This window comes from Triplophysa rosa, linkage group LG4 (genome assembly GCF_024868665.1).
Source record: "Triplophysa rosa linkage group LG4, Trosa_1v2, whole genome shotgun sequence".
NCBI classification, from domain to species: Eukaryota; Metazoa; Chordata; class Actinopteri; order Cypriniformes; family Nemacheilidae; genus Triplophysa; species Triplophysa rosa.
This window is the reverse complement of record NC_079893.1, coordinates 4,760,859-4,783,803: the sequence shown is the minus strand read 5'-3', so window position 1 is coordinate 4,783,803 and position 22,945 is coordinate 4,760,859. Positions and strand designations below refer to the sequence as shown.

The following is a 22,945-nucleotide window of genomic DNA, read 5'->3' as shown; positions in this document are numbered from 1 at the left end:
GACAAAGAGAAGAAAGAAGAGCTGATAAGATCCACCCAGTCCCTCCATCACTATGTGCACAAATACTTCAGCATCACTAACAGACTGTTGGAGATACTCAATACTCACATGGAGCGAAACATCTGTCCTGCAGTCTCAGCAAATGAAAATGAAAGTATTGAACAGAACTGTGCCAGGATGAGAGAGGTCATGTGTCAGATTGTTGATGTTTGTGAAAGGGAGGAGAAACATTGTAAGAGCATTGCACCTGATCTTTATGAGAAGATTGCCTTCTCTATGGTGTCATTGAAAGACAAGGTTACGGTCATAAAGGAACTGCATGAGAACACCATGGGTATCTTGGGGAATGTCTTGTGTCCTTTAGTCACTATTCAATTGGCAAGAAGTGATCTGATGAATGTCATGCCTCCAGTTGAGGAGCTTAAATCTCAGTCTGTTTCATCATTTGTCCTGGGAGATCTAGTGCAGAGCAGTAAAAACATCACTAAACTTCTGTGTAAAGCAGAGAACCAGGAGAAGACCCTTGATGAAGCTGTTCAGTTAGTGCAAGATCTCCTTTCTATTCTGAAGCCGCCCTGTGACTCCTACAGTGACGTTCTGAGTGAAGTGCAAGCCAATGTGAACATCATCTCTGAAAACATCTAAAGCACAATTATACGGATAGTTAAAGAGATAGTAGATCAGAGAGGAAAAGAAAGACGCTACAAATAACAGAGCAGTGTAACTCCACTCTTATTGTGCTTTAAATTCAGAAAAGTTAGAATAACTTTATTGTGTAAATAAAATGTGTGGAAAATGTGTATGGAGACTCTCTCTTTTTTTATAAGTCAAATCATAATCAACTGTTTGATTAACAAGTCAAACAGCTAACCCAGCTAACAAACGTGTGTTATAAGAACCTTCCTCGGAGGTTTTTCATGCTTTAGAAAACATTTTAAAAACATTCAAAGTGTGTGTTTTTTTCATGTTTTAAGAATGTTCCCAGCTAACAAAAGTCACAATCATGGTGATCAATGTTTCCTTGAGGTGGGCTCTTGACCTTGTTTTTTATTTTTGCGTGCTTTAACTGTGTCCCCTTAAAAGTACATTTGTTGCAGCAATGCAAATCAGAGTTTAATTGAATGGTGTCGGTTGGTAGTAGATCAGTTGTTCTGAATTAGTCTGTTGATTCTCATACACTGATTCTTGATGTCTGTGTTTGTGAAATTCTACTATTCTCACAAATCACTCTTGACATTAAAATGCAACCAAACTTCCTCAGGTCGCTAGCACTCATACTGGATGAGATCAATGAATCAAACTATAAGATTATGGTGATTTTAATGACCATTAATTAATACCATATGATTAGATTATTATTTGCATTGTCACAACAAATGTACTTTAATAGCACACAGTTATAGTGGTTGCCAATAAATCTAACGCATGAAAGTCAAGGGTCAAGAGCCCAACTCAAGGAAACACTGACCAACATGATGGTGACTTTAGTTAGCTGGGAATGTTCTTAAAACATTAAAAAACGGACACGTGTGTCGTTTTAAAACATTTTTTAAAACATGAAAAACCTCTAAGGAACGTTTTTATAACAAACTTTTGTTAGCTGGGAAATCAATCATAATAATAATAAAAACATAAGTCCATTTTGATTTTCATGGTTACTATAAAATGAGATGTGTGTCAGTACTAGACAAGAGAACAAGTGATCGAAGCATTTGGAAAAAGTGGAACAAAAAAGCAGTTTAGCAGTTGTTACCTGTCCAGTAAACACTAATTGAACAGCAGTTTAAAGTGAGCTGTGTGATATAAACCCAGATGATATTGATGTTTTAGTTTCTGTATAGCTACTGGACAGAACACAACTGCTGCAAAGCTTTTATAGTCTATTGTACCACTTTCACTTTCTACATGCTGCACCAAACAGAAAGGATGGCAGAAAATCCCTAAGACATCATGTGACATAACGATGGCGACAATCATGAAGCAGTGAGCTATGATTACTCAGCAGATTCAGCATGCATCGCAGCATGTTGTTTCATGGGGTTTTTAAGATTCGTTATTGAGATTTATATGCTGATTGCTATGGGACTTTTAGAAAATGAGACTTTTAGATAATGGTACACAAAATATTTAACTTCACTTAATTTTGTTTTGTTGTGAGTCAGAAACTTGGTTACCTTACTAAATGGATAAAATTGAGAGAAATTAACATGCTTGTGTGCAACAAGACCAAAATCTGATTTTTCTATACGAACTTAAACTTCAAAACTAAAAAAATTGATGCAACTCATGTCAACTTATTGCGGATGGAAGAAACAAAGTCTCTGTGATTTGTAATGAGTGAAGATAGTAATGGTGTTTGTGTTGATCATGACAGATTTCTCGTGTTCATTTGTTATTTGCTGTTGTTCATAAGGCTGTGTGACTGTGTCTTGTAGGTGTTTTTTCTGTGCTTGTTCATTGATTCTTCGGTGATTCTGCTCCGTCATTCTGCAGCATAAATGGTGCATCACAATGAAAGTGAAAGTATTATAATAGGATATAAAAGCTGTGCAGCAGTTGTAAGAATCTCAGCTAAGGGAATCAACATCATCACTGTGCTGGATGCTGAGATCTGTATCACTCAAACAGGAGAAATCAGAGAAACCAGCAAGACCAATTACAGCTCAATAAACCAAGGTGAGCAATTTCTAAAAGTATTTTTTATTATTTTAAAATGTATCACTTTGCCATCTGTATGGGTCTTAAAGGGACAGTTCACCCAAAAGTGAAAATTCTGTCATCATTTACTCGCCCTCAGAATGTTCCAACAGATTGGAAAAACCTGAGGGCGAGTAAACAATGACAGAATTTTCAATTTTGGGTGACCTGTCCCTTTAAATCAGTTATTAATGCTCTGCTCCAATGGATATTTTGACCGTGCGGTTGGGTTTGAATGAGGTGATTTTCTATTAAAAATGCATATAATTAATACAGTAATAGTAAGATCGGATCAAAGATGCCATTCAAGAAATTACACTCTACAATGCATCAGTCCAGTTAAGACAAAGCAGTGTTTTGAATAAACCTAAAGGCTTTTCTGCTGACTGAAATGCTTGAACCTGACTGAAATGGATCGATTCAAAGTATGTTCTAATTTACATGGGTTTGAAACACCTTGTATGAGACGAGTCTTAGTTGAAGAGAAGCACCAAGCAGTGTAAAGGATCATCTTTACTGAAGCCTTGATTGAGTACAAATGTGTAACAAATTATACACGAAGAAAATAACCTTACTGACATAAACATGCACTTAAATAAATAAATAAACAAACGTATATCGTTTTAGTTATTAAATATAACCGTAACTAATAAGCATAATCAACAGTGGTGGGTGATGATTCCTTAAATCAGCACAAGAGAGCGCCAATAACTGCTCGAAAGCTACTCAACATCATAAATACTGAGACTTGTTGTTGCATGTGTAATTAAATCATTTTTATCTTTTAATTTTTAAGACTGTGCATATAAAAATGAGTTGGAGTGATATTTTCTACCCTGGAAATCCAGAAAGGCGAGAGCGAGTTACTCACAAGTGTCAAGATCTCAAAAACCTGATGGAAAACAACTTCCGAGCCACCAACAATCTCATCTCTGTTTTAAATGGGTACTTAGGATATTCCTTCAGTAATATCACCCTGGATGAGAATGCTGATGTTAACCATAACTGTGATATATTAATTGAGCGCGTACGCGAGATCCAGGCTGCTGTGGAGAAGCTTGACCAGGAGCTGAAAGACAAGCTGGAACCAACCCTGTATGAGAAACTGAAGAAAATGGATCTACTTAAATCAGTGTCATTTGCAAATGCTGTGATTGGGCAGATAGTTCCTGGGATTGGTATGATTGTTGGAGCTATTGTGGGGAGCATTGAGCGCGATCAGCTTGAACATGCCCTGAGAGAGTATGACAGAGCTTTGGCAGAATTCAAACCAGCATCGGAACACTATCAGGATAGCATATTTGAAGTCAAGGCAGTGATTCAAAGGATTCTACTCTGAGTTTATCAAGAAGTAATTTCCTCATTGTGTTGTAGAATTTGTGATCTGTTTATATACTGAGTAGTGTGGACTTATTTAATCTTACATATTCCTAGCTAATCTGTGCATGAATTATATTTTTTGTCTTAAATGTTTGCTGGAATTTAAATGATCAGTAGCCTGCGATGATTACAACATTCATCTTAAAAACTGAAATATAACGTGCACTTGCATGAGAACACCATGGGTATCTTGGGCAATGTCTTAGGTCTTTTAGTCACTTTTCAACTGGCGAGAAGTGATCTGAAAAACCAGATCCATTCAAAGATCTTAAAATCTCTGTCTGTTTCATCATTTGTCTTGGGATATCTAAAGAGCTAAGTTTCTAAACAAGAAAAATTACCCTTGTTGAAGCTATTCAGTTAGTGCAAGATTTTTTTTCTATTCTGAAGCCGCCCTGTGACTCCTACAGTGATGTTCTGAGTAAAGTGCAAGCCTATGTGCACAATTATACGGATAGAGGAAAAGAAAGATGTTACAAATAACAGAGCAGTGAAACTCCACTCTTATTGTGCTTTAACGTCTTTAAATTCAGAAAAGTTATTAAAACCATATTGTGCAAATAAAGTGTGTGGAAAATGTGTGTGGAGTCTGCTTTTTTAGAGTGTTGTGCATGTCATATGATCTTGAAGTTGTTATGAAACAGAAGCTTCTAGACTGAGAATTATGTAGGGCGGGGCTTGATTTCCTCCTTCGGGAAATGATGGGATTGTTAGAAACTGGATTGAACAGTCAAAATAGTCCCTTGCTCGGGCCAAGACATACACCATACAAAGAAGAGATGTCATTTACAGGAGGATGGGAGGTTAATGTTTTTTTCGATGAAAGATTATAGGACCACTTCAATTTTGAAAGAGGAATGGCCCACGGTTAAATCAATCATAATAATCCTTCCAAACAAAAGAACGTCCATTTAGACTTTCACGGTCACTATAAAATAGGACATGTGTCTGTACTAAAATAACAAGAACACGAGATAGAAGCATTTGGAAAAAATGGAACAAAAACGCAATAGCAGTTGTTTTTTAGCACAAAGACTCAAATCGCTTTCCATTTGTATGTCCTGTAATCTCGTAAAGACTGATCTCTTCAGGGCTTGTGCAGACATGCAGGAAATAAGTTGTTGCACAAAACCAGATAAACAGTTTAACAGCAAATAGTTGTATAGGTAGCCTAAATTTTATATTAAAGATTCAATGTAATTTAATATAGCCTAGATTTGGTTAGCTGTGCATTTAGCCTGAACTCTGTTGCTTCACACCAACTGCATTTTTATTTCTTTTTTCTTTCAATTTTATTATTTTTACATTATACACTTTTTATAATCAACTTTTAATTCCATTTAATTGTTATTTTAAATCATGTTCTTTTGTGTGTCTTTGTGATTTTAAATAGCAAAATGTACTTTCTTAAAAATGTCTTATGCATCATGCTTCCTATTTTTCCTTTGTGAAACATTGCACTTTGCATTACCTTGTGTATAAAATGTGCTATATAAATAAACTTGCCTTGCCTTAAATTTTACATTAAAGAAAGGAAACGTAAACTGGGACATAACATTTGCACAGCATGGTGCAGCATATAGAAAGTGAAAGTATCACGGTGGATTATAAGATTAGTTTTGTAGCATGTGTTTACGGTCCAGTATCCACTTCAGCTGAAGGAATCAACATCAACAGCATAACAGCTGCAGCTCAGACGATCTTGAGGATATATTTAGGTGAGCAATTATAAAAATGCAAGATACAATAATTTCTTATTTTTTGTAGTTAATAAACCACCATTATTGTGATCAGTGTTTGCTTAAGTTGGGCTCTTGACTCTTAGTTTTCTTTAACTTATTCGGCTTGCATTTGTGTTTCATTAAGAACACTTGTGAATTTGTAAAGAAAGAGATGTTTGCTTTCTCTGTTCAGTGTCAAGCTTCTTTAAGTTATTCTTTAAGGTTGAAATTACAAATGGGAGCGTTAAAATCAAAAGATGCAAAACTCTCACCTGGTAAGTTTGTCATGTTTTGTTAAAGAATATATAGTATAAATTGTGGAAGTCATTTGTGTTTGTAATCATTAAACCCATATGTGTACACTTCCATAGCTAATGAAATAAAATCACTTTTATGTAGGGACAAAAATTTAACTATTAATATTCAATTGTAAATTATTAAAAAATATATCAATTATGCTAAATTATTAACAGTTTCATATTTGGAACTGACTGTTTGCACGGTAATCTAAAGAGACCTGATATGTCAGGTTATATGTTTGTTTAGACAGAATATGGTGTATCCACAGTTCATTGATTGCTATACTAACAATGTAAGCATGAAGCATGAGTCTTCTTAGATGCTTAGTTTTTTTTAAGTTTGCATGCAAAATTCACATTGCTCGAAAATCTGGGTGAATGTGTACTCACCATGTGCATGTTTTTCCCATTTCACAGAATTTGACACACCTTGGAGAAGCACACCCTGGGGATAAGTAACAACATTTATAATTGCCTTACTACTGGAAGTTTGGCTTACCAACAAAATTGTCTTTGTAAAATATGACCCTGTCTCAACAGGGAGAAAGATTATCTGGAGAAAAACCTGAGGGACTTTCGGCTGAATCATCCAAATGTGGAATATGTCAGGATCTTGTTAATTGGAGATGTTGGAGCAGGAAAATCAAGCTTCATCAACTCAATCAACAGTGCTTTCCAGAAGAGAATCACAACAGAGGCTCTTGCTAATTCCACATCTTCTGATTCTTTCACAAAAACAGTAAGTATTCTATATGGGCACTTTGGAACATTTACATATTCATCACACTCCTTATTACCAAAAACTGTATTCCATCATGACATGTTTCCCAGCACTCCAACTTTGGAATATTTGAAGTGTTGGCACGGTGTTTATTGGGGTATTGTGAAATAACCTTCAAAATATTATGCATGTTGTTTTCATCTGGATTTTTTATTGTGGAGGTGTAATTGTGAAGCTAAAATGAGAAGTCTATATTTAGACTAAAGTTCTCTGCCGATAGCCAATTATTCAGAGTGATTCTAAAGGTTAAATTAATATTTCTTAACCTTCTGAATGTTATTAATTCATGTAAAACTGAACATCAAATTGGTGATGTTTTCTAAACCTTTTAGATACACAGAGCATAAATTAATTTTCCTGTCCTCTTTTGATTGACAGCCTATATCGGCCTTGATCATCGGCTATTTGTGTCCATATCAAATGTATTTGAGACATTTTTTATTTCACAATGATGTTATTATCTTACAGTACAGAACCTATTACATTAGGAGTGGAGAATCTATTCTGCCGTTTGTCTTCAATGACGTCATGGGCTTAGAGTCTCAGGAATCAAAGGGTGCACATCCAGAGGACATAGTCAAAGCCCTACAGGGATTCATGAAGTAAGGACACAAAGTGAGAAAGAAACACAGTATTTTATCAGGGCAATTCAAACAGTCCGCTGATACCAGACATATGACATATATCTCTGTATTTTTGTCTTTTATCTCGCAGTTCAATCCAGCATCTGCTGTTTCTGTTGATGGTGAGGGCTACCAAAGTGATCCAACCCTTCAGGAACAGTCATACTGCCTGGTTTATGTCATGGCAGCTGATAAAGTACCATTCATGAATACAGATGTCATTAGAAAGATGCAAAATGTTAGGACAAAGGCAAGTGAACTGGGTCAGTATTAAAATAATTAAAATAATATATTCAAATAACATCCAGATGAATAAAAACATTTCCAAATGACGTTGTGGTAGAATGGGAGATTTGCATTAATGCTCGATGCTATCATGTCTATGGATCCGAATTTGGAAATTTCTGTATTTAGGGGTAAATATAACATGTAACATAACTTTTCACACAACAATAAGCATTTGTATTTATTGTTCTTTTCAGCTTCCTGGCTGAAGCTAAACGTTTTTGTAAGTCGTGAGGTTTCAAGGCACTTCCGGCAGCATCTAACCTCAGCTTCTCTAGCTCTCTGAGCTTATGGTTACAAGACTTTTCACTGCAATATTTTTATGTTACTGTGAATGCACGTGTACAACTAGATTTCATTTTTACAGTTTGCAATGTGAAATTGATATCCTTCAGTGTTACATATTGGTCTATATATCATATCTATTTAATTTACTCACTTTTATAACTAGCATTGACACTATGATGTGTAGACCTAATTTAACCCAAGATTGTCCATCATTACCTTAAGCATTTTTATGTTCCATGCAATGAAGCCTTTAAATAAGCATTGGTTTATAATGTTATAATGTAGCACTAAATCCTATTAAGTGAAATCAGAGTTTATGATATTATTTATATGTTACAAATAATACAAATAGCGTGCGTGTGGTCTCCATTTCCTGTATACATGTATGAAAAAAACATTGCCTGCATAACTGAAAGTGAAAATATACCAGGTTTAGGGGAAAAGCTGTTTCTTTTGGGTTGTTTTAAGAGCGAGTGGCAAGTAAAGTCAAAATTATCTTGAAAAAACAACAACAACAAAAAGAATGGGACAAAGCAAGTCGACATATCAAAAACCACCAGAAGGTGAGAGGAACTTTATATATTATTAGTAATATGATGATGATTCTCATTATTATTGTTATTGCTGTCCTAGAATTTGGAACTCCTTGGAGAGACTTTGATTTTGGGTAAGGTATTGTTGAGTATTTATTGTCATGGCTCTGCTTCATTTAGTCATATTTTTCTTGGTCCTGTAGCAGAGCCATGACAAAGTCTTTGGTTATTTGTGGAGAGAAACATATTATTGTCCTTTTGACATTAATATGCGTTCTCTCCAGTGTCTTGTCATTGGCCCCGCCCCTCTCGTTTCATGTATTGCCTCCCTGCCGTGTCTTATGTTTCACACCTGCCCTCGCTCGTTATCCTTCGTTTGTCTACCCTATAAATCAGTGGTCACCAACCCTGCTCCTGGAGATCGACTGTCCTGAAGATTTCAGCTCTAACCCCAATCAAACACACCTGAATTATCTAATCAAGGTGTTCAGGGTTACTTGATAATTACAGACAGGTGTGCTGAAGCAGGGTTGGAGCTGCAGTCTGCAGGACAGTCGATCTCCAGCAGCAGGGTTGGTGACCACTGCTTTAAATAGTCCTCATGTTTCATTGTCTTGTTGCTCGTGGATTACGTACGTTCCTTGTACCTGTGATGTCATGTTCCAAACCTGTCCAAATCGATGTTCCTTGTTCCCACCGTGAGTCATTGTTGGTGTTGTTTATGTTAGTTTAAGTCAAGTGTTTTATAGTCTAGTAGTCCTTGGTTCCTGTGTTTTCCTGTTATCATTTATTCCCATTGTCTTTGTCAGTGTTTTTCCCCATCGAGGGAGTTTTTGTTTTGTGTTTATATTTAAAATAAAATACCCCTGTTAACCCCTTACCTGCCGTTGCCTGCACTTGGGTTCTTCCACGTATACCGTGACAATTTATATTTTTAGGTTAGTGTAATACTTCAATGTTCTGTTGACTCATGTGAAGTGGTTTTTAAGGGTGAAACTAAAGGCTGGTTTACATTATCAAGCTTTTAAACAAACTAAAGGTCAGAGATTGAGACGGTGTCTTCCTCTTTTTCTGATCTTGTAAAGATATTTGCCACATTACCTGACTGAGATGTGCAGAGACAGACACCCTAGATCTGCAGAGCTGCGCCCCTTCAGGAACAGGATTGTCCTCCCCTGTGCCTAGATCAAAAGGAATCATCAATTGAATTACGCTTGTGGCCAGTGCTATGTGTTGGTTAACAGCACTGCTGGTATTAGATACAAAATCATGAAGGCATTCCAAGTGATTCTGAAAACAGAAAACAAAGGAGTAGAATTCAAGTTCAAAGCCAAATGTTAGGCACGTGTTTGTTTCTGAAGCTTCAAACTTTGTGACCCTATATGCTCAATTTCCAGTGGCTGGTAAACATGTGATTTCGTATTTGAATCATATGGCATCATTCTACTTGATCCTTTTTCAGACAAAAAGCAGTGCTGTTAAAGCGTCTGAAGGAGTTCACTTTGAGTAATCCAGATATAAATCATATTGGGATTCTGGTTGCTGGACAAATTGGAGCAGGCAAATCCAGCTTTATCAACTCTGTCACTAATGTCTTTGAAGGACGGATCACAAACAGAGCTCAGGTCAATTCATCTGCTACTGATCACAGTTTCACTGAAATAGTAGGTTGGACTTTAGTTGAGCTGTTTACAGATATTTATTCCATTCTTCAATTTCATTCCATTCTGTTGGTCTGTTATAGTACAATACTTATTGTATCAGAAGTGGGGGTGCCATTTTGCCTTTTGTCTTTCGTGACATAATGGGCTTGGAGCCAGAAAATTTCAAAGGGTCTTCCACCGAAGACATTGTCAATGTGGTTTTGGGCCACATAAAGGATAAGTATAAAGTAATGATAGTTTATTGATTTCTTGGGGGGGACTTCTCATTTTAATAATTTATGTGTGCTCACTATATGTGACACTTTGTCTTTATTTCCAAAGTTTGACCCAAAAGACCCACTGAGCGTTGAGAAGGAACATTTTAACATCAGTCCTACACTCGCTGAAAAAGCCCTTTGCCTCGTTTACATCATAGATGCAAATACAGTCGACTTCACAGATGACAAACTCATCGAGAAGCTGAGAGCGATCCGTCTGAAACTCAGAGAAAAGGGTAAAGCTGTACACATGAATTTATGACCATTGTTTTTATTACAGGAACCACCAAAATTTTCCTAAAGTTTCCTAGTTAAGAAAAGATTGCCACTGATACTTTTGCTAAAAATATTGTGATCTCACCCCCAATAATAATCTGATATAATTTGGGCCCTTTTATAAAATACTGTAAATACTGTATACTGTACTGTTTATTTCACATGTTTAAGTAGTTTTTGCAAATAGGCTTTGCAAATTGAATTTGAAAACCAAATGTGACATACACAACACAATGATAAAACATAGAAAAAAGTCTCAGACATTTTACATTGTGCATTTGTTGTAGGGATTCCTCAGATGATTGTCATGACCAAGGTGGATGAAACATGTCCACTGGTGAAGAAAGATCTCAAAAAAGTATATTCTAGCGCAAAGATCTATGCGAAGGTAGATGTGTTTTTGTGTTTTGCCTGCTGTTATTATGCATGTGTTTTGTGCCAGTGATGATCTAACCCTGTTGAATAACTGCATTTTCTGTTTTATTTTCTGTTATTTTTTTGTTCTCTCCTGTGCAGATGCAGATGTGCAGCGACAAAGTGGGTGTGCCAATGACCAGCATCTTTCCAGTGAAGAACTACCATGAAGAGATTGACACAAATGACACAATTGATGTTCTGATTCTAAAAGCACTGGATCAGATTGTACATAATGCTGATGATCTACTGCGGGATGGTGCAATTTAAAATGTTATGTATAATGAATTCAAGTGGGAATAAGAGTTCTAAAAAGTCTAGAATGTGAAGTTTTTCCTTATTTTTGAAGATTCTGTGTTTTTATGAGGAAACATTTCATAAGGTCGTGTTTGAACATTTGCACACAATTCAGATAGATTTTTTTCTCATTTTGCTTTTTCTGAATCATTGCTTCATCACAGAGCTTGTGTTTTGTAATACAATCAGATTTTCCTTCAAATGCTTAATACTCATTTATCAAATTTATAGCTAGTAATTTTGCATTTATCATTTTTTTAAGAATTTCCTCCTTTTATACTAATTTTAAGCAAACCATGAATAAAGAACGAAATTTAAAATTGTTTGCTTATTAGTTATCAATGTTGTGAAATAATGATGCACTATTACTATTATTTTAAACAGCACTGGCCATTATTCAAATAACTTTAACCATCGTTAAAAAAAACATAATTCGAACGACCCAAATCAACCAGCAGAGGGCGTACTTGAGTTTCGACGTATCTTTTTAAACGCTGCTGTACGTCACGAAGAAGAGCGCTTATAAATAACAGGACATGCGGCTCGACGTTCTTTTTCTGCAACAGAAGTCGTTGGTTTGTGGAGGGCGTGCTATTTAAAATGTCTGCTTCATCAAGAAGTTATCCGAGTGTAAACATGTAAGTGTTTTTCTAATGTTCTTGTTGTAAGACGCTTTTGTTGTAAGATTGTAAACGCAAGATGCACAGCATGCAGTTTTGGATCGATCACGTAGAAAGTGCATTTTAATATTCCGTTTACCTGCTAAAGTATGTACGACTTGGTCTAGAAGTTACGTCTGTGGAAATAAACGTTGTTTGTTGTGCTTTTATTCTTCAGTCTATGCCACGGTGCTCGCGCAGAAACACGTGGGCTTGGATGATTTGAGGCAGCGCGCACGTGTGGTTTTATTTGTTTCGCTTGGTGTTCGAGCGGTAAGTGCATAAATTTGGGTTTCATTGATTACATAATTGCGTAGCAGATGTGACGATGCATATTTTTGATAGGTTATGAAAATATTGAGCCGATGATGATTTCCTTTTTTTCTGACACCTCGTATGAACGCTGTATGCTAGCGGATGTTTCTACTTTGTTATATAATCTGAGGCTCCTTTTATATACGTAAGTTTACTTGAGCGAGTGGTTTTGATCGATCGTGTTTAACATTACCTCTTGGGTTGCAGTGAAGTCTCTAAAGTAACTTGCAAGGTTCCAATACGTTTGTTAAAATATGGCTTTGCGTTCTGTCTTTTAGTGTACAATATGGTGTGCGCGCGCAAGCGCATGGATTTTTGTGACTGGAGCCAGCACGCATGCGTGTGGTTGAAAACGTCTGTGCCTTGGGCATCGATCAAGTGAAATGCTGGTAAGTGCTAGAATTTATGTGACCGTTCAAGTGATGTGGCCACCGTGTTTTTGGATTCGTTCTTGAGCCAGTGATGATTTTCCTATTTTCTGACACCTCGTATGAACGCTGAATGTCAGCGGTTGATTCTACTTGCTTGTCTGAGGCTCCTTTTTACATTACTTTAACTATAATAAACGTTTTCAAGCTGTAGATAACTATTGATTTTGCTCTTTCAACAGATTTCACTAAATGTGGGAACTTTGGCAAGTTCTCAGCTGCTACAGTAATGTGGGTGTGTAAGAGGTGAGTTTGGTTTCTTCAAACTAAAGAGGAAACTATATTTTCTACTTTGATACTGTAAATGCTTTCAGATTGCAATTGTGTTTTTGAGTCCAAGTGCCACACCTTGTTACGAGTATACAGACTTTTTCCTTTCCCGAAACCACATTGATTGTTACGTTTGTTGTCCATGTTCATTTGTCAGCAGTGATGAGAAACTGTTTATGAATCTGATCCATGGTTACTGGGTCTGATTGTAAAACTCTCTCCCTGAGCTAAATTGAATGGCCTGTTGGTGTTTTTGTTTTGTTCCCTGTTTGGATCCTCATTTCTAATGTTGTTTGCAGATGTGCGAAGACTCTTCCTCCAGGCATCTCACCGGGTGGCTACAAGTTGGAATTCACAAGCTCCTTCAGTAACTTCCTACATTGATGCTGTTGTACAGTCAACAATACATTAGTGAATTAACTTTTCTTCTGCACAAAGTATTAACATTGTATTGATTCAATAAAAAAACAATCTTACACAATTGGATGTGTCTTAATGTGTTAATGTATCAAAGTAGTTTACCCAAAATCGAAAAGTGGTTTATCTTGTTCAAATCCCTCCTGCTTGGTTTGCCATTTAGAACCATAAAGGAGGTCTTTAATCGTACAGCTGAATACATTTGATCAAATACTCTTCGAACATATGCGATACTACTGTATAGGTCCTCAAGATTAATACGAGAAACTGCCTGTATTACACTCTTTAATAAATACAATATGCTGTTTGTTTTAATGCGAGCATAGGCAATGTAGTGTTAACTTGTCAATTCTCAGTATACTGTACTAGATTAAATTTAGGCCATTTGGGTTACTAGGAATGGAAATGGGGACAAATGTAGATAATGCGTACAATTAAAAAGGATGCAATTTTACCTAACTGCAAAACACAATATTTATTGATGCAGTTTATCACACTATCCCCACATTAAGTGCTTGTTAACCATTTCAATTTGGTAACAACTGCATTGTAAAACCATTTCAATGCTTCTGTTTGGGGCAGGACTAACTAGAGACAATGAAGGTCAGAGGTCAGCTAGAAAGTGCAACAAAGCGGGACTGATCGTGCACAGCCGAGACGTTTGTGAATAATGCGATAAATTTAACTAGTTCAGGTTTAAATTGTCCATTTGCTAACATAGCCAAAACATCGTGTGGTGATCGTAATATGAGTGTGGTCATCTTAAATTGACTGATGCCTCGGTGTTTACGCACCATTCCACAGATGTTACGTGCTGCAGGAAGACCGGCTCTTCTGATACCGTTATACGCTTCCACTTCCGGATTGTTGCTCGTAATGAACGAATCGCCCCGTGTTTTTGCACCCAAATGAGTGTTTTAATCGATACCTGCATCGGGGAAAGACGACCTCTGTGTACGCTTTGGATTGAATCGCTACAATTTTTTCTACACGCGCGCAACTGTTGGGCTTCACGCTTTTAAATGAAACTTGTAAGGTAAGGTACGAGTAAACGTAGATGGTAAATAACAGCTAACGTAACGAAATAAACCGATCGTTTTGCATGTAGTAATTATGCCATATGTCAAGACTCGTGTTTTCTCCGTCTTGATTCGGCTTCTGTGTCGTGCCGCCCACGCATCACAAAGAAACGCGAAACGTTATCTTGTGTACTTTGGTGGTTGAGGGTTTTTATCAAACTGGGGGTTTGATATTTTAATTCAAAACACGTTAAACGCACGTAAGATTGCTATGGCGTGTGAGCAGTCGTTTTCCAGAAACGCGATGTGCGATAGACTGATGTGCCAGGGAGTGGTGTTGTTTTTGGTGTTGTTGTCGATGACTGATCGGCAATGCAGGGATTGGATTGTGAGTTTTATTTAGGACATTATTACAATATTTCAGTAGCGTTTACGAGCAGTTAACATCTGGATCAGTTCCGTATCACATGGATTCATAAGAATGGATGGGAAACGCAGTTTGAGTGATGCTGCGCGCTCACGTTGGTATTTAATAAACTCCAGCTCCACTGATAAAAAGACTAGAAACTCTACTTCCATTGCAAAAATAAGTTTAAACCATCAGCTGTTTACCATAAAGATCATTACAAAATTACTTTTATACACATTAAGCATCCCACCAGTATTTCTCAATACATTACCTGTGGAAATCCACAGATTATAGTTTAAATCCATAATATCTGTGATGGTTTCTGTTGTGTATTGTTCTTCTACAGGGCCGTTACGTTTAACCATTGTTTGTTTAAAACATCTGCATTATTTTAGTTTCACAATGGCATGGCATTTTAAACAAAATATTAAAGCAACACCATTGGATTTGAGTTTGAGTGTTGGTTGTGTCTGTTATCAGTATAATGTAATAGATTAAATTTAGGCCATGCTATTTGGGTTACTAGCAATGGAAAGTAGGACAAATGCAGGTTATGCCTACAATTCTTTAAGAAGCACATTTAATATGGCCTAATTGTAAATGTGGAAACTAAGAAATGTTTGTTGTCTCTGTCTTTATCACGCCATCACCTACAAAATGACTTTTTCTTATGAAAAGTGCTTGTAAACAGTTTCAATTTGGTAACAGTCAACTAGGCCACCATAAATGTTACAATGCTTGGGCTCTCAGAACCCAAACATAAAAGAACTTAGCAAATTAGCCTTTAGTTTTCTTAAAACAGTAATAAAGTGTTAAAATGAATGTATTGTAGTCAAAATTTGTGTCACATAACGTTTTCCCCGAATTTCTGAGAAGGTGGTTTGTTCTTTGAGAAGTTCATCTGTTTGACCTCAAACCCATTACTGCAACTGTTTAAACGTTATACGTTTTTATACTCTTTTGTACCACTTTTGTGGTACATGGGGTGGGAAGAGTGAAAACACAGCCTCATTGCAGTCTTATATGTTTCCATGACAACAGTGACATCAGCACTGTTCTGGGTTGTGTGTAAAAGATTAAAGACACTGACTGATGGTTGTCTGCGGATACCAGTCACTGCCAGCCAACTACAGTAAAAAGGTATCAGTGATTACATTTAAATGTAAATAATAATCATAACTAGTAATATAATAATAACGTATAATTGATAACTATATTTTAAGTTCGGAATACTCTGCTCAATGCTTTCAATGGAAATAGTGTTAAGTATACAAGTCATAATAACATTCTGCAATATTCCAAACCTGGCCTAATCGCCATATGTTTTCCTATTGAATATCTTATTATTTATCTATTTTATGATGTGTGACTCTATTTAATACATTTGTTAAACCAAATCAAACTCTTCGGTCACCATAAATTGAACAGAATAGGTTATACTGGTTCAGTTGAGTCAATCCCTCACCAAATTCAACCATTTTCCACAGCATTTGACCTGAACTTGCCAAACGCTCATACACATGCATTGTTAACAGAGGATTTGTTGACTAAGGGAGTGAGAAAAGCGAGACTACTAGTAAAAGCGCAGAAACTTCAATTTAAAAGTTATTTATGTGATACAAATTGATTGCACTTTTGTTTAACACCAGTTGCTAAAGACCATACTATATTATGCATTTAGAGTTTAAGTTAAGTAAATGTCTCTATACTTCATTCTAAAATTTCCGTTTTTTTATTTTAGATTTATGAACAATCGTGCACCATCTAATAAGAGATACCAACCAACAGAATATGAACATGCTGCTAACTGTGCCACACATGCGGTGAGTTATGTGTATGATTGTGTGCATAAAATATATGCAATATTTTTGTTTTTGACAAACAAGTTAGAAGATTTCTCATCAGATACTCATGAGTTCCACACATTGATGAACTTGTATTTGTGACTATTCTTTCCTCAGCTCTGGATCATTCCCAGCCTTGTGGGCGGAGTCTTGTTGTACTTCCTGTCTGACGACCACTGGGAGGAGATTTCAGCGTGGCTCTATGGGGCGGGGCTGTCAAGCCTTTTCATCATATCCACCGTGTTCCATACGGTCTCCTGGAAGAAAAGTAATCTTCGGTAAAAACAGTTCGATTATCAATACCTGCAGCAGTTTAAAAAACAGGGTAACAGTTATGTACAGTTATGAAGAAGTGAGATTTTAACAAGTCTTACTTTAATCTTTAGGTCAGTTGAACACTGTTTCCACATGTGCGACAGGATGGTGATCTACTTCTTCATCGCTGCTTCATACACACCTTGGTGAGCACATTGTAAAGTGTAAATAATCTACACGAAGCAATCTGAGAAATAGAGTTGCCTCGTTTAAATGACTTGGAACTGCCTTTTAAATTGCAATTTAGTTCCTAAATTTAAATAGTAAATTGAGTAAGTAACTAAAATGAAACTCAGAATTCATATAACAGCAGCTTTTAAAGTGATAATTCATCCAAAAATATATATATATTTTATTATTTAAACCTTCTTATGACTTTCTTTTCTCTGCAGAACACAAAAGGAGATATTTTGAAGAACCAAATAACAAATAACGTCCCCATTGACTACTTTGTATGGACACAAAACCGAAACCTTTCTCAAAATATCTTCTTTTTATCAACATGAGAATGAATAAATGATAGAATATTTTTTTAGGGAACTATCCCCTTAACAACATACGCAACATATGAGGTGCTTCACTTAAAGGTCAATATAAGTTTAGTTTTAGCTTTTATCCAAAGTGACATTTAGGCCCGGTTTCACAGACAAGGCTTAAGGCTAGTCCCAGACTAAAATGAATGTGTGACCTGTCTTAACTCAATATAACTTGCCCAGAAATTTCTTAAAATATATCAGTGCCATTGTTTTGTGTTAAGATGCACACCAGTAATGTATTCTTATAAGGTATTTTTATAAAAGCGTCAAATATCTTAATCTAACTAAGGCATAGTCCTGGTTTAAGATAAACCGTGTCTGTGAAACTGGGCCTTCGGGTTTACCTTATATTTGTGTTAACTAACTTGGTGTCCTAACCAAACGCGATGTGACACGCGATAAAAGGTATAAAAGGTTTTGTCCGAACCAGCCGTGATGCAAGTTCTGCACCTCGTGAATATTAATTGCCAAACATGGGTGAGGACAGGCTATATTTGATTCCATACGTTTAGATTCTGAAATTATAGCATAGTGTCCGGTGAGGCATCTCTATGTGCACTCTTCAGCTGCAGTGTGAGAGGGTGATGGACAGAGAAAAACTGTTCTGATTGGCTGTGTTTTGTGATTGATTGTCGCGTCCCGCCCCTTTTTCGCGCTCAGTATGGACAATCAAATTGCTTATTGCAGGAATCTCATCGCATCACGTTTGGCTAGTACACGGTGCAAGACTTTCAAGGTCATTTTCATTTTTAAAGTAATAAATCGAATGTATTTATGACAGGCTGACACTGCGGGAGCTCGGCCCGTGGGCTGCCCACATGCGTTGGGTTGTCTGGCTGATGGCCTCTGGAGGAACTGCTTATGTATTTTTCTTTCATGAGAGGTAAGGTGTGGTTTTTTTTGGAAAAATATTGTGCATTGTATGGAAACGTGTTTATTGTCGACCTTTTGTTTCACATGTTTTCTGTATTTCAGGTTCAAAGTTGTAGAGCTGATCTGTTATGTGGCAATGGGAGTTTTTCCTGCCCTTGTCATTCTTTCTATGGTAAGAAAATTAACATTTTTAAATGGACAATACCATGACCAGTGTTGGGTGTGACTAGTTACTAAGTAATTAGTTACTGTAATTTAATTACTTTTCCCTTGAAAAAGTAAAGTAAGGGATTACTCTTATTTTTTCTGTAATTTAATTAGTTACTTCTGATGTAATTAAACTAAATACTTTGTGTAATATGTGTGTGTAATAGTGGAATTGACATCAAAATTCAAAGTCTAACTTTAAAATCTGCGCTTTAATGTATCCTCACATTTGTAATACTTTGGTCAGTTAATAATACTACTTTATGTAGTTTAATATTATTTATTTGAATGAATTAAAAGAGCCCTTTCATGCCTATCCTTGAATCACTTAACTAATCAAGGTTGATATAGGATATAGAAAGTAATAAGTAACTAAATACTTTTTGGAGAAAGTAATTTGTACAGTAATCTAATTACACTATTGAATATGTAATTAGTAACTAGTAATTAATTACTTTTTGAGAGTAACTTACCCAACAATGATCATGACAAACAGCCGGAAACAAATTTTTATTCATCTGTTTGTTTCCATTGTAGGCCGACAGGTCTGGTCTATATGAGCTGCTGATTGGTGGAGGGTTTTATTTGCTGGGCACCATGTTCTTTAAAAGCGATGGAATAGTTCCCTTTGCTCACGCTATATGGCACCTCTTTGTCGTAATGGGGGCGAGCGTCCATTACTATGCCATCTGGAAGTACCTGTACACACCTGTCAATCAACCAACCAGTACGGCCCGGTGACACAAATGCACACACCCACCCACCACAAAATCATTTATTTGCCAGTTGAATGTATAACAGGAGAAACAGTATTATTTCTTGAAAATAACTTTTTGACTGATGTAATTCTTGTCACTTATTATTAGGTCTATAACTAGCACACACCACTAGCCAACTAGCCTTTGTGAGACTACAGACAGCAGGGGTCATTTTGGACCTGACGCCATTTGCAATCCAGAGTGATAAAGGATCCAGAAAATCCAGCAAGAGTCTACTGAAAAATTCAAAGTTTACACGATTTTTAGAGGTAAAATCACTGCCACATATTTGTGAAAGCACTCATCCTGGACAGCAGTTACTTGACTACAGTTTAAAAAGGGATTTCTGTAGTATTTTTAAACCTGTGACTTATATTATATACCTTCTGCCACTGCCAATAGGGAATTATTCTTATTTCGTCCACAACAGAAATAGGAATGCATTTTGTATAACTGTACACTTTAGAACGTAACCAGGCGAGCTATTGTAGAGTTATAGTGTTAAAAGTATATACTATACAACGCTTTGTTTCATTTTAGATGTGTTATGTCTTTAAGATATGCCACAAGTGCTGATAATGTCCAGGGAAGTTTTTGCCTAGTGACATTATCTGATTTAATAGCGTGAAAGGTTCAGTGTTTTCAACCCATACCATTACAAGATGGTTATGTGTTGGTAAACTTTTCAAAAGGCTCCTTTGTAATTAATTCAGTATTAATTGCCGATTGTCTTTTTAATCTTACAACTACTGGAGCTATTGTGTTATTTATAATTATATGGGATTGCTTTAGAGTGGTATGGTTTAAAAAACAGATCCACTGGAAATTGTCAGCTTTTGCCTTCATCATGTAATGTTTTGTGAGAGAATATACTGATGTTCTGACTGTATTTATGTCTCCTCATGTCAGCTTATATTATGGTTAAAGGGATAGTTTACACAAATGGATTTACAGAACTGATAGAAATCACCATTTACTGGCTATTTTTCAAAAACACAAAAAAATAATTATTAAAAAAAGATTAGAACAAAAATGATCCACAAAAGAAGTTTGGAATTACAATAGGTACAATCAATGATGACAACTCATTTTTAGTGAACTATCCCTTGAAGTGTGAGACATGAACACTTTTATTCTGCTCCATTTATGTAATCCTGTGATAAAATTGGGTTTTAGTGTTAACTCAGATTTGCCATGAGTTTACCACTGGTCAACACTAAAATCTGTCTATTAACCATCTGTTTTATTGGACTGGTCAGCCAAAGCTTCAGGTCTCAGGGTTATCTCACTGGCCGGTGCAATCATATTTCTGATACATTCCATGTTTGTCCTGCTCTCTCAGGCCATACACGTTTTAATAACCGTTTAACTTTTAAAGTGCGCTTGAAAATTGTAGATGACAAATATTTGATCTAAATCGAAACAAGATTTGTAATCAGGGCAACACAGATTCTCTATGGAGACACATACAAACAACAATTCAATATCTGCAGTTTATACATTAGTTTCTATAACGATTAAAAAAGTATTTAAATTTGTATGGTCTTTAACCACGGAAAACTCGTAATACTGGATGTAATGTAACAGCTTTTTCTTAATGTGTATTTATTATTGTTTTACATCAGAAATAAAGTAACGTTTAAGTATTATGTATAGAGAATGTGAGAATAGTGGTTCATTTGTCAGGAAATGTATTTGTAAACACGGTTACATTTGTTTTCTGTCACGACTTTTAGACCGATTAACCATTTCAGTATTTTAAGATGCATTAGTGACTTTTTCTAAAGGCTTTATGAAGATTAAAATACCAAGGTCGAATTCTAAAACACAGCTGTATATAGTCCATATGGGTACACGGGTGTATTAGTCATAATCATGATATATATAGCCAGGTTAAATATAGAACAAATGTTTTTCATTGTTTATTTGATTATACCCTTACAATTGTTAATGTTATCCATGTAAGTGGGATAGACAATGAACAGGGTGTCAGATAAAAAAATAACTTATGGTAAAAGGCACATTGGACCAAAACTTTTTGTGTTTTATTGCTGTTTAGATTTCAGGCTGCTTTTAACCTACATTATTAGGTGTTATATCGTTCAAGTTAAAAAAAACATATAATGTAGAGTTCTGTTTTAAATATTTCAATTTGTACATTTTGTTTGAACCCAAGCATAAAACCGGTGTTTTTTCACATAATTTATCAAATATGTTTATGATCTTTGATATGATGGTGCATTATTGCATTGAGTATTGTGGCTTCCTTGTTTTATTTATTTATTTATATGTTTGTTGTTTGTGATACAGCTTTTTGTCTCTTTAAATAATAATGTGGTCTGGTCTGTAATGAAAATTATGTTTACTTGGGTCTGTCTTAAATCGAGTTACGGCAACATAAAGGAGCTGTTGCTTCAGAAAGTTTACATTTGCAGTCCATGATACAGCTTTTACTGCCACTAAGCCTAATGTAGTGCTGTTTCTATTTACCTTGAATTGAGTAAAACTACACAATACAATATATTGAATATACTGACAGTTGAATAAGGAGTTATGTCAGCTTTACATTGGCCTTCAAATGAATGTAAAAGAGTGACCCGCAGCAGTGATTGGCTGTGTTTCATCCATCAGAAAATGAATTGCATTTCTTAGAAAACCATGTTTTAGGAGAAAGTAATACTATTTCTATCCTACTTGGTCTGTAATTTAAAACTAGTTTTGATTCTTCAAATTGATTCTTTACATACTTCATGTTTGCACCAATGTTTGGTTTCATAGTATTATATGATAATACTGTCCAAAGCTAATTCATAATACTGTACATTAGAATTGAAAGGCTTCGACTCCACAAGTACTGAGTACAGTAAAAGTTTTTAAAACTGGATTTGTTAATAAAACTAAATCCACTTGAAATGTTAACCCTGACCTCACTGTAAATATTATTGTGCCTTTTCTTGTCTGGTTGTTACAGAACAGTTCAAGGTTTTATGTTTTTAGCTGTTCTACTGATTCACTCAGCTTAAAGAAATGTGTCCTTTGTACCTTTCACATAAAGGCATTTGTGATTGTGATTTTGCTGCAATGTTTGTATTACCCCAGGTTTTGTATCTGTTTTCAATAACATATTCTCCATATCAATGCTTTTAAAAAAACGTCCTCCCTGCTGAATCATTATTTGAGTCCTGCATTCTATACATTTTAATGTCTGTGGGTTGATCAATAAATGTGAAGTATAAAAAAGTTATTGCGCTCTTGCAAATCTTTATCCCAATCTTTATGATAAAACGTGAAGTGACATATAACAATATAATAATAATAATACTGTTTGATTGAAAGTTCATTATATTGATCTTAATTCTGGCATATTAACATTGAATACT

The 22,945-nt window shown here is 35.8% G+C and overlaps 3 protein-coding genes and 2 non-coding genes across 12 annotated transcripts; all 5 read left to right on the top strand.

The window, feature by feature from the left end:
• The first annotated feature begins 2,399 nt into the window (after positions 1–2,399).
• LOC130553471 (single-pass membrane and coiled-coil domain-containing protein 3-like) lies at positions 2,400–4,751 on the top strand. The gene is made up of 2 exons (XM_057332442.1): positions 2,400–2,676; positions 3,494–4,751. The coding sequence occupies exon 2, from the start codon at positions 3,509–3,511 to the stop codon at positions 4,034–4,036; it is 528 nt and encodes a 175-aa protein (XP_057188425.1). The 5' UTR covers positions 2,400–2,676; positions 3,494–3,508; the 3' UTR covers positions 4,037–4,751.
• A 916-nt stretch (positions 4,752–5,667) lies between these two features.
• LOC130553487 (interferon-induced protein 44-like) lies at positions 5,668–11,838 on the top strand. Of its 8 annotated transcripts, XM_057332463.1 has the most exons (12): positions 5,703–5,795; positions 6,021–6,073; positions 6,515–6,552; positions 6,638–6,836; positions 7,347–7,480; positions 7,593–7,764; positions 7,984–8,741; positions 10,070–10,271; positions 10,352–10,498; positions 10,593–10,764; positions 11,092–11,192; positions 11,321–11,838. In XM_057332463.1, the coding sequence occupies exons 7-12, from the start codon at positions 8,668–8,670 to the stop codon at positions 11,486–11,488; spliced, it is 864 nt and encodes a 287-aa protein (XP_057188446.1). In that variant the 5' UTR covers positions 5,703–5,795; positions 6,021–6,073; positions 6,515–6,552; positions 6,638–6,836; positions 7,347–7,480; positions 7,593–7,764; positions 7,984–8,667; the 3' UTR covers positions 11,489–11,838. The 8 variants fall into 8 exon arrangements, with proteins under 8 accessions (XP_057188443.1, XP_057188441.1, XP_057188442.1 ...); XM_057332460.1 differs by having other exon boundaries at positions 5,668–5,795; positions 5,992–6,073; positions 6,515–6,836; XM_057332459.1 differs by having other exon boundaries at positions 5,675–6,073.
• Positions 11,839–12,534: 696 nt separating this feature from the next.
• LOC130553734 (small nucleolar RNA SNORD60) lies at positions 12,535–12,623 on the top strand. The gene has a single exon (XR_008962898.1). It is a non-coding gene; the product is annotated as a small nucleolar RNA SNORD60 (small nucleolar RNA).
• Positions 12,624–12,943: 320 nt separating this feature from the next.
• Positions 12,944–13,027, top strand: LOC130553733 (small nucleolar RNA SNORD60). Its single transcript, XR_008962897.1, has one exon. It is a non-coding gene; the product is annotated as a small nucleolar RNA SNORD60 (small nucleolar RNA).
• Positions 13,028–14,220: 1,193 nt separating this feature from the next.
• Positions 14,221–22,847, top strand: LOC130553606 (monocyte to macrophage differentiation factor 2). The gene is made up of 7 exons (XM_057332671.1): positions 14,221–14,640; positions 16,774–16,855; positions 16,994–17,154; positions 17,263–17,337; positions 18,509–18,610; positions 18,703–18,772; positions 19,345–22,847. Exons 1-7 carry the CDS (start codon positions 14,627–14,629, stop codon positions 19,546–19,548), a joined length of 708 nt encoding a protein of 235 aa, XP_057188654.1. The 5' UTR covers positions 14,221–14,626; the 3' UTR covers positions 19,549–22,847.
• The last annotated feature ends 98 nt before the right edge of the window (positions 22,848–22,945 follow it).

Coding starts and splice junctions, on each gene's coding strand:
- LOC130553487 (XM_057332460.1), top strand. CDS start 8,668: ATGATGATGATTCTCATTATTATTGTTATTGCTGTCCTAGAATTTGGA. Junction 10,272..10,351: donor ATCACAGTTTCACTGAAATA/GTAGGTTGGACT, acceptor GGTCTGTTATAG/TACAATACTTATTGTATCAG. Junction 10,765..11,091: donor TCTGAAACTCAGAGAAAAGG/GTAAAGCTGTAC, acceptor CATTTGTTGTAG/GGATTCCTCAGATGATTGTC.
- LOC130553606 (XM_057332671.1), top strand. Junction 17,338..18,508: donor GCTGCTTCATACACACCTTG/GTGAGCACATTG, acceptor TATTTATGACAG/GCTGACACTGCGGGAGCTCG. Junction 18,611..18,702: donor GTATTTTTCTTTCATGAGAG/GTAAGGTGTGGT, acceptor TCTGTATTTCAG/GTTCAAAGTTGTAGAGCTGA.
- LOC130553471 (XM_057332442.1), top strand. CDS start 3,509: ATGAGTTGGAGTGATATTTTCTACCCTGGAAATCCAGAAAGGCGAGAG.